We start from the raw sequence: 11,272 nt of genomic DNA on the forward strand, positions 1-11,272 counted from the left end.
ATAATGCTGAGGATGAGAGTGTATATCAGACATATCGAAAATAAGGTAAAAAGTACAATTTCAACAGAGAGATTACTGGTTGTGAAAATTAATAAATTACATTTTACATTTTCATTGGTGGGTTATGGATAACATATATTGTAAATTGGTAGGTAGGTATGCAATCAGATGAAAGACATGAAAAATGATAATTTCACATGCCCAATATCAGCGCAGGCAATAACGCATTGAAATGATGATGGACCCAAAACTCAATTCTCGGTTATGTCCTTCAAATCGATGTTGATGGTCGAGACTGACTGCTTAATGGTAGTCGTCGTCGAATGCGATTGAGCCAGGGACGGGTTCTGGGATTCAAATGCTCTTCGACATATCCGGCTGCCAAAGCAAGCGTCAAGCTTATTTCTGAATACTGTCAGACGCAGCCAGATTATGACGGGATTCAAGATGCCGTTGATGCTCACCAACACATTACCAACATCGGCTAGGACAATGAACCAAAGTGTTTCCTCCAATGCCCCGTATATCTCGACCAGAAGCACGCAGCACATGATGACCCAACACGCCGTGGTGCTTGCGACGACCAGGGCAAAAGTCACAAGGATCTTCTTGCTGTTTTTCGCACGACGCTGGAGCGCTGCGTCATTAAGGACGATGTCCGAGATCGAAGCGATTTTCTTGTAGATGAGGATGTAACAGAGCGCAGTGATGGTTAGACATGCCAGTATGGCACACGGAGATACGACGTTGACAAGGATGTTTGACGCATGACGGTTGAATCCATGAATGATAAAATACGTCGATGGCACGACTATCCATCCGATCACGCAGATAGCTATAGAGCGTTTCGCCGTTACGATGTGACGATGTCCGAGGGCGTCGTAGCGAAGGATGATAAAGCGTTCGAATGCAATGGCGAGTGTGCTAAGTATTGATAGGAATAGTCCGGCCGTAAATAGGGGTTGAATCCATGATCCGTTTTCTAGTTGAAATGGTATCTGCATTGGAAAAATATTAATTTTAAATAAAATCGTCGCTGTTTTCACGAAGTGACGGTAGTGAAAAAAAAATGCATTCACTTTGCGTGACGATTTTCCTCACTACCGTCACTTCGTGAAAACAAGGACGAAATGAATAGATCTTAATCCCCTGAGTGTCGATTTTGTAAAGACAAATCATACAGTAAGTTATTCATACTTTCTTCATAAGTGTTTGCACTGTTTCATTGTCCAACCGTAGGCAAAAAAATATGTCATCAAGAAGGACCATTTGCCTATGATCTGTTGCACACGAGGCGTTATTTGCATGACGCAAGCCAAAAATTAAGTGTACACTGAACAGCTGAAAATAATATTGCTTTCAGTTACTACTGTATCTGCTAAAATAAATTACCTTTAAGGATATGATTAGCGCAGGTACATTATTAGGAAGTCGTATTAACACCAGAGAGAGAGAGAGAGAGAGAGAGGGGGAGCGAGAGAGATACAGATATATTTATATATTTAGTGAGAGTCAGAAGGGCGCAAATATGCCTTTCTTGCTTTCTATCACACACACGCACACACACCACAAGTCAGAAGGGTGCAAGTATGGCTTTTAGCAGACAATACTCACGTCATATCATGATGTCATTGCTTACCTCTGGAAAGCCATAAAAGTTGTTGATGAAGAGAGCGATAGCTGAGATGCAATCGGCAAGAGCGAGGTTAAACGTGAAGATATTCTGCTCTTTCCTTAAGGCTTTGCTTAACAAGATAGCACACACGGTGGCGAAGTTTATCAAGGCCCCCGTACTAGAGAACACCAGCATAGCCGTATGGTAAAGGTATGTTCTCAGCGGTTCCGTCATCCTTTAAAATTCGGCCTGAATGCTGCACTCGTAATGGAATTCATGCACCATGAAAGTAAAACAAAATAAAAAATTAAGGAGGTTGATGGATCATGTCGTAGTTGTGTGTTTGCTAATAAAATAAAAGAATGTTTATATATTTTTTATTTTTAAGTTCTCAAATTTACCAATGTTAAAAAAGGTCAGGTTTTAACATTTGCCGAGTATTCTTCAGATTTTTCTCCACAAATCCCCCCTATAATATATTTTGAGGCGACAGCGTATAAAAATATAACTTTGCCGACGGAAAAATGTGTCACACACCGCCACCCCCCCCCCCCCCCCTTGTAGCGATGCCCCTAAGAGAAAAAACTTATTCTGTTGTCAGAAAATACGAAGAAACCCTTCGCGGTCATTGATTAGTGGCAAAAACATTTTTGTGTGTGTGTGTGTGTGTGTGTTTTTACATATATTTTTTTCATAATTAGAAACCAAATACGAAGAAACAAATCGCGGTCATTGACAAAGGCTTTTTTTAAATATTTTATTTGTGTTTTTAATGGTAAATCAAAAGAAATCACAATATTTACAGATAATTTTCATAATCAGAAACCAATTCTCTAAACAGATTAAAGCAATATCAATACAATAAATGAAATGGTACAAAATAACATTTGTTATAAGGCAGAAAATTGAAAACACTAAACCATACAGACGAATTCTAAATTCAGAGTCAATAATATGTTACTTAATCTGTAGCGTGAAGATACAATACATTCTGTCTTGTTCTGTTCCTCTTGGATCAACTTACATGTAAGTAACCTGTAGATTTCTATATCTAATAAGTAAAGATCGTATTCCGTTAAGTTCATTCTTGAAATGGTACAACTGACAGTTGTACGTGACAAATCTACATTTCATATTAACATTCATTAACAAGCAATTAAAATTGAATAATTTAGTAGTCTTTATTACATCTTACGGATACGAAATAGAACAGAAATGAAATACTTACACTATTCGAGCAGCGACCCGCAAAGCACCAATATCAAACTCGAAATGCGAATCCAGATCGGGATGTGTAACAAAATTATAGCAGATATCGAGTTGAATTCGTGAAGCTCTTAAACCTCACTTTAGACATTGATTCCAGCTCTATTACAAACGCCCAGTAAAAATAATACTGTTAGCAGCGCATATCAGACCCCAATTTGATTTTTTTTTTGTCTCCCTCGATCTGTGTAAATAATCTAACTCGCACCCTGATCAAGATGTGACACGTCCATCCATCGCCCTGGTTACAAAGTACACGCTTGCGGTTGATTCCCTCTGTATTTTAATTCCCTTTTTATACAGATTGACGAGTGTCACGAGTTTGTAATCCTTTCGTCACACCGGGAGACCGACTCCAAACCGATCGATTCTTGGCCGCTCAGGATAAATTTTTTAAATACGTGTTTATTCTCTTCTCTCATAAAGAAAATTTTAGATAATTTATAACATTTTATACAAAATTACAAATAATCTTCATAAAGGCCTAGGTTTAAATTAACTTGCGAGTGAACTTTAGCATTTCCATACAAGGTTACTAATAAATCTTCATATAAAATATATTTGCAAATGAAGTTACTCATTTACAGAAAAAAAATATTCACATAAACAAAATTGTAGTTTCACATTTTAAAGAAATCGTATATAAAGCTTTTACAATTTCCTCGACCAGCTTTCATATAAATTTCTTATTATTAATTTACTTTTCCACAATAATTTGTTAAAAATACTAGCAGTGAGAAAAAAAAGGGTTATGCTAAAAAGAAAGAAAAAGATATATGATAAAAGAAGAAGAAAAAATGTATCGATGTGATGTCGGGCTCGTTTGTGTGACAGGGGTATATAATAACCTCGTTCTAGTTCTGGATTTTGAGCCGAGGCCGCATATAATGTCATAATCCCATATCGAATCCATAAATGATGTAACTGATGATGAATTGGTACTCATCACTATGCGGAACAGCGAGGCAAATAGGTTTAAAAAACAAAGTGCTCCGGTATGATGATAATACAAATAATAATGATAATAAATTTTTTTTTTTAATAATGATAACAAATAATAGATCCATTTTCTAGTGCAGGTACTATATGAATACACTCTACCGCGCTTAATACAAAGTATGATATTATTACCTGTCTGCAGCCGATGCGCCGTAATAAGGCGCTAATTCGTGGTAATGTCAGTATCAATAGATTGTGAACTCGGAATAATAATAATGATAATTATAATATTATACCCACCATACGCACACGTCATTTGTCCGGACAGATTGGATATCCGGACAGTTGATTTCAAACAGCAATCTGAAGAAGTTCACATGCAATATTTCATAAATCTTTTAAAAATTATGTTGGAAATTGTTACAGAGGAATTATGATGAACCCGATAATACGATATTAACTACTTTCGAAGAAATCAACCTCAGGCAATTTCAATAGCTTTGTGCGTCTCCTATTGAATTAATGCGAAAATGTCAATGACGAATTGTGTAATCCGAGCACTATATTAAATTGCCAGTTGATTTTTATTCTTCGAAAGTAGTTGTTAACATATTGGCAGTAAGTGCTATTTTATGCATTTTTACCTGCTTAAGTGCACACGCGGAAGCGATATATTACATTACATAACGTAGCACATGCCATTGCCGAAGCGTCTCTTGGGTCTCTTTGTCCGTAGCCCAAATAATTTATAGGAATTACTTAATCAATTATTTGACGACTCTCATTTTCTTTCATACCCAAAGCCTGTGCACTAGCGCATTGTTGAAAGAGATAATAACTTGGATATGTCCACTTCAAAATCGTCAAATCATGTGATTTTGACGTGTCGTGGTGCGATGGTTGAGTCACTTGACTCTCAATTCAAGGGTTGATGGTTCGAATCCCACCCAGGCTCTAACGTCCTTTGGCAAGACATCGGTCCTCATTTAACACTCTCCATCGATGTGTAAATGAATACCTGGTAATTTATGGGGGTGATACTAATTTGAATAGCAATAAGGAAGAACATTACAGCTACTTTCCTTGGTAAACAACGTATTTTCATCGTTGATAAATAAAGCGCCATTGCTGTCATACGAGAAAATAAGAGTGTTCCATTGTGATATTTTTAAATGCAATCGTCAAGATGCACTCCTATTTCAAAATTGTACAGTTTTTCGGAATGAACGATATTGAGAAAAGTCAAGATCCACATAAAATGCGATATTCACTTTCGTGGCTTGAATGTCACAAAACATTACATTGATTTGACAGAAAAGGGGTGAATAAGCAACAAAAAAATGATACAACATGTAGTTTTACATGAACGAGGGGGGGTTGTTGTTTTTTGAGGCACCAACTCTGAGAATTCCAGGATTACCAATACTCGGGCAACCATCTCATCATTTGTATTTCTGCATGATTATCCGGTGGGTTTTGATGGCGAAAATACTTTCTAGTATGATGAAATGATTTACAATAGGCTATACACTACACGCACTCAAATACTTTCAATGATGCATGATGAATGCCAACCTGTATCACAAGTTTATTCATATAACTTAAAGATAAACTCCAGTACTGGTAAAAAAAAATTAATTCTCACAGAATCAAACGAAACTTACACTGAATGTTCAAGATTACAAATAAATGACATGTGCCAAACAATTTTGGAAGAAAATGTATACTGGCTGAGTAATGAGCATAGAAAGACAAGGAAATCAAGGTATTACTAGCCCCGACACCATATGTGTTGTCCGATATATAGCTTTCTATGTGAGTGCTTGTTACTTTACCAAGACTCGGTCAAATTTATTATGATTTTGATGACTCCAGAACCTTGCAGTGCACACCAATACTTACATGCTACATGATCAACTGTTTCTGATCCTTTCCACACCTTTTCTTTCACAATGCAATCGCATTACCAGTACTAAAGTTTATCTTTAATGTTGCGTAAATCGTTAAAAGCTTGGGGTTTTTTCTTAGACATTTATAAACATTTTTTGTTGAGATAACCTTTTCAGAAAGTAAAGAGCGCTCAATGCCAAACCTGACGTGGTGTCAGTGTTAAAGTGCCAGTTTTTTTTCTAGACGTCGATTTTAAATAACTCTCACAAAAGAATAACCCTACCAGGCAATTAGTCTGTAATATTTATTAAAGTATTACAGGGGAAGAATTCAAAGTAGATAATGCAGTGTTGTCTAGCAGATTGGGAAAGGGTTAGGCTGTGGAAGGGAGAACAGATAGACAAATGTTTTAAAGGGGAAGTCCGCCCTGATATTAAGTTGATTTTAATAGAAACAGCTAATGAGAGAAACAGGTCAGTTAAGGTTTGAACAAAATCGATTAAAAAAAGAAAGTTTTGAATATTTGAAGGTGCAATCTATCGTACACGAATTGGCAACTCTGTGACGTATCTTGCGAGGCCCCCTCTCATTTCCCCTGTACTAAAAAGTTTAAAAATCTATATTTTCCCTTGAAAGATACTATGTCCCTTTTGCAGCCAACCTCAAATTCTGTAGAAATTTGCTGGAATTATGAATACCATCATGTATATCCTATCTTTAAAATTTAAACGTAAGCAGTTTCCGTATATTCAAATTATGCAAGGAAACCCGTTTACTTGATAGACTTCACTGTCAGACACTATTGTCAGTATTGAGTGACTGACTAGCTTTTTCTTCTTCTTTGATAATAACAGACATATAATGAGCTGTAAAGGATTTGTCTACTACAATAACCCACTTCATGCAATGGCCAAAATTAAACTGATTGAATCTTTGCGCAGCATAAAACGTACGACCACTGTAGTACAATAGTCTGAAAATCAAGACTATTACTTATTGGCTCTATAGCTACTAAGTCGATTTGACAACTAATAGTCGTTATTTTCCCACTAAAATACATTTTCTAGCCCCATTTTCTTAAGGGGAGTTCTAAATTCGTATTATCTTTCAAATGCCATTGAAATTTAACCTTTTCATTTTTTTGGCCTGCAAAAGGCACATAGTACCTTTAACAAAATTTTAAACATACATTCACCCTAAATACAGTTTATTGAAAATATTTTTTATATAACCCCCATATGAGGCAAATCTATTTCGTCATCAAAAGCTAAGAAAATCAAAATTTCAGTACAGAGCTAATTTGAAAGGAGTTTGCAAGATACGTCACATTGTTGCCAATTTGTCTTTCACTGATGATAACTTCAGAAATTCATAACTATCCTATTTTTAATGGGATATTGGTAAAAATTTCACTGATCTTATATATAAATATATTTATATATATATATATATATATATATATATATATATATATTAACTTAATATCAGGTTTGACTTCCCCTTTGATTTAAATAATTATATAAAAACAGCAATACCCAAAAAAAATACTGTGATCTAACTTCCAAAAAAAGAAACCCCATCGAATATGCCATACCTAATGAACATATATACAATCATGTCCATCATTGTGTTTGCAGCCCTCGAAACCACTTAACCATGTTTATTGGGTGTCAATCTCATGTCAATTAAGTTGTTATGAGTTAATGTTATGTTCATCGTGGGCACACATTAAAAGGGGTTTAGAGATGTGCATAAACCATAACAATAATGAACACTTTCCCCTAATCATTTCCTCAACAAAAAAAAACCTTCCATGTCAACCGTTAGTATGATGCCAGCGTTCAAAAGCCGGCCTTTTGTTAAAGGCATCATTTTTTAACGAATGTATAACTCTCTGGTAATTAAACCATCTCACCATCCAAGAAATATTATGTATACAATCTAAAGGACTGAAAGGAAATCATCGAATGTATACACTGCACGCACTCATGGAAAATTTAATGATGTTAAAGATAAAGGTGAGTTCTGGTCATCCGATTGCATTGTGAAAGAAAAGGTGTGGAATGGATGTTGATCATGTAGCATGTCAGTAGTAGTGTGTACTGCAAAGTTCTGGAGTCATCAAAATCATAATAAATTTGGCCCAGTCTTGGTAAAGTAACAAGCACTGTACACAGAAAGATGTATATGGGACTACACAAATGGTATCGGGGCTACTAACCTTGATGTCCTAATCTTTCTATGCTCATTACTCAGCCAGTATACATTTTCTACCAAAATTGTTTGACAAATGACATTTATTTGTAATCTTGAACATTCAGTGTAATTTTCGTTTGATTCTATGAGAATTATTTTTTTTTAAACCAGAACTCACCTTTATCTTTAAACGGGTGTCAACCAAATAACGCTTTAAATTAAACTGAAGCGATACTGAACTGATGAACTTTCTGCACAAGGGCACTGTTTATGGCACAGCGTCATCTCATGGTCAATTGCCAACATTGCGTAACACAATTATTCTCACTTTGAGACATAGGACTCGATGCAAGAACAAGTATTTACTTACAGCATTATTTACAAGACAGACAACAATACGTATCTTTCCAAAATCATGCATATTGCTCCGTTTAGTCTCATTTCACAACGCCCCCTATCGTCAGAGCATGATCAGAGTCAGCAGCCTAACATGTTAGCCTATGGACGTTTTTTTTTTAAATTCGTTAAAAATTCATTTTTTGTTTAAACGAAAAGCACATCCACCCCGACGTACGTTATCACTAGCTTTTTCATTGGAGCCCTCATGTCTCATTGACTTTTGAAAGTTTACCCACCGTAATTTTTCAAAATAGGTTGCAAGCTCGTCATTGCCTATAATACACATGTGAAACAAGTCTAACTTTGGACTCAGTTTACCAAGCGATTTGAAGATTATAGGTCGAGCACACGAAACATAAAAAGCATGAATTATCATAGATCACTTCTGCCTATTTCATTATGTCCATTTCATCCAACCCCCCACCGTAATTTTTCCATTTAGTAAAAGCAAACATTTTGCCGAGTTTAGCAAAAACATGAATATTCATGAACGGTCAGACAATACAGCCTTTTAGTACGTAACGTATAGTGAATGGGAATGTGCGATGATCCGTTCAGGAGGTAGAGGTCAGTGGTTTGTGCTGGCAATGTTCACGCGAGCGAGAATGAGACAATCGGAGCAATATGAATCAACAAAATTAACAATTAAATGTGGAGTACCGCAAGGATCTATATTGGGTCCATTGCTATTTATTATTTATATAAATGATATTATTGAAACCTCTTCACTTTTAAATGTTATCATCTTTGCTGATGATACGAGTATTTCTTATTCCCATAAAAAAAAATTGATACGCTCTTAACGCGGTTAAACTGTGAATTAATGAAAATTTCTAGGTGGTTTAAATCTAATTGTCATTGAATCTTAGTAAAACAAATTTCATTCATTTTAAACAGACCAACGTACATGATATAAGAAATTGTAATATTGAGATTGATGGCTCGCCTCTCATTGAAAAACAATCTGTTAAATTTTTAGGAGTCACTATTGACTCTCATCTAAATTTTAATGAGCATATACGTAATATACATTTTAATGAGCTTATACGTAATATACATATATCAATATCAAGGAATATTGGAATACTGTATAAGTTAAAGAAAATTCTTTCTGAAAGATCTATGATTATATTATACAATTCTCTAATTTTATCACATGTGAAATATTGTAATATTGTATTGGGTAATTGTAGTTTAACAAGAAATAATTCATTATTTTTGCTTCAAAAGAGAGCGATTCGCATGATCACAAACTCACATTATATATCACACACGGAACCTTTATTTCAGTATTTAAAAACATTAAAAATACAAGATATTCACATTTTTCAGACATGCATTTTTATGTATAAATATTCTCATAATCAATTACCATCACAATTACCATTGTTCAACAAATTATCACTTAGAAAATCATAAAATACTTTTAGCACAAAAATCAGTAAGACATCATGGACCAGATGTTTGGAACTCCTTACCAAATTCAATAAGGCATTGTTCTTCTCTCTATTCTATTCGAAGTATCTACATAACTGATTTCAACATGCAGTAGGCAATTGTCAAATTTTGGTCACATTGCAACTCAGTTTTGCAAATTTTGTTTTCTATTTCGTATTCTTAATTTCCTTTATTGTAAAGGCTGTATTTGTTTCCACTCGACTACACCACACAGAGCTACGTGCACTTCCACTATTCGTTACAAACACATACAAACACGCACGCTCGCGTCCACATGCACACACATACACACACACACGCACACACACACACGCACACACACACAGACACATAATATATATATATATATATATACACTTGCACAACACACTCACCAACTCATATACAAAGATTGTTTGAACACTTTTTCATTTTAAGTTTTACCTTAAGATTTTTTTTGTTCTTGTTTTTTTGAGGCCGCCATCCTTGTCAAGCTTTGCTTGTGATTGCGATCTCCTGCGCTTTTCCAACAGAATAGTTCGGATAATACTTTAAATTTATGATATTATGTTATGGAAAAAACATTTTGACATGAAGAAATTGTTGTTTGTTTATGTTGTATTATACCTTACATGTATATGTTCTTTGCTATTCAGTTATATTTTATTTGGAAAAAATGCAGAAATAGAATTTTAAAAAATCAAAGTAGCGCAGCTAGGGAAACATTGCGTTACCGGACTATCCCCGTATCCACAGACAAATTTTTCCGTGATTAGGCGTGATTAGTTATACCGTTTCGGGATAGTTATACGATGAAATTGTGTGTGTGGACGCTTACTAACGAAACGTCCTATAACGAAACGTCGTATAACGAAACGATGCCCAAACATGCGTTTTGTTATACGACGTATATAGAATCACGCCTAATCACGCCTAATCACGGAATGTGTTGTGTGTGGACGTAACTAGTATAACTAGTCGAACTAGAACGGTACAACTGGGCGGGGCTTAACGTGACCTCTAGCGAAAAGAGACCTGGCCTCTCATTTCCGCTTCCATTTCATGATCGCAGTAGCAAACTGCGCACCTAGCTATACGACATTTCGCTGTAAAGTTTTAGGATTACTTTCTTGTGTGTGTGGACATCCTGGAATTTATACGACGTTTCTTGTGTGTGGACACCCTGAAATTTATACGATGATTCTTTATACGACGTTTCGTTATAGAGTTTCGGGATAAATTGTTTTGTGTGTGGACACGCTGTAAACCACAGAACTGGAAAAATTTAGAAGGCTCAAACGGGTTCGAATATATAGCCAGCGCTACTACCGTCGTACGTGACCACGTGATATCCACCATCTTGGTTAGTCCTATGTTGTTATGTTCACTGCGCCGCTTGTTTCTCAACGACAGACTGGAATTATGTTAATTGGTGACACTTTACCCCCAGCACTGTGCCGTTTTGTTAGGCATTTAATAGAAGATGCGAAAATGTATTGATTGATGCATTAAGAATTATAAGGGTTTAAT

At 35.5% G+C, this 11,272-nt stretch overlaps 1 protein-coding gene across 1 annotated transcript; it reads right to left on the bottom strand.

The window, feature by feature from the left end:
• Positions 1-251: 251 nt before the first annotated feature.
• LOC115925854 (C3a anaphylatoxin chemotactic receptor-like) lies at positions 252-1,849 on the bottom strand. Its single transcript, XM_030989865.1, has 2 exons — positions 1,640-1,849; positions 252-998 (listed from the first exon to the last, which is right to left on the bottom strand). The coding sequence occupies exons 1-2, from the start codon at positions 1,847-1,849 to the stop codon at positions 252-254; spliced, it is 957 nt and encodes a 318-aa protein (XP_030845725.1).
• Between the last annotated feature and the right edge of the window lie 9,423 nt (positions 1,850-11,272).

The sequence above is a fragment of the Strongylocentrotus purpuratus genome, unplaced genomic scaffold, assembly GCF_000002235.5.
Source record: "Strongylocentrotus purpuratus isolate Spur 01 unplaced genomic scaffold, Spur_5.0 spur5_scaffold_19, whole genome shotgun sequence".
NCBI classification, from domain to species: Eukaryota; Metazoa; Echinodermata; class Echinoidea; order Camarodonta; family Strongylocentrotidae; genus Strongylocentrotus; species Strongylocentrotus purpuratus.

Bases quoted from the DNA above. Each gene is read 5' to 3' on its own strand.
- LOC115925854 (XM_030989865.1), bottom strand. From the start codon at position 1,849: ATGACGGAACCGCTGAGAACATACCTTTACCATACGGCTATGCTGGTG. The intron at 999-1,639 runs GTAAGCAATGAC...TTTCCAATGCAG, and splicing joins ACTTTTATGGCTTTCCAGAG to ATACCATTTCAACTAGAAAA.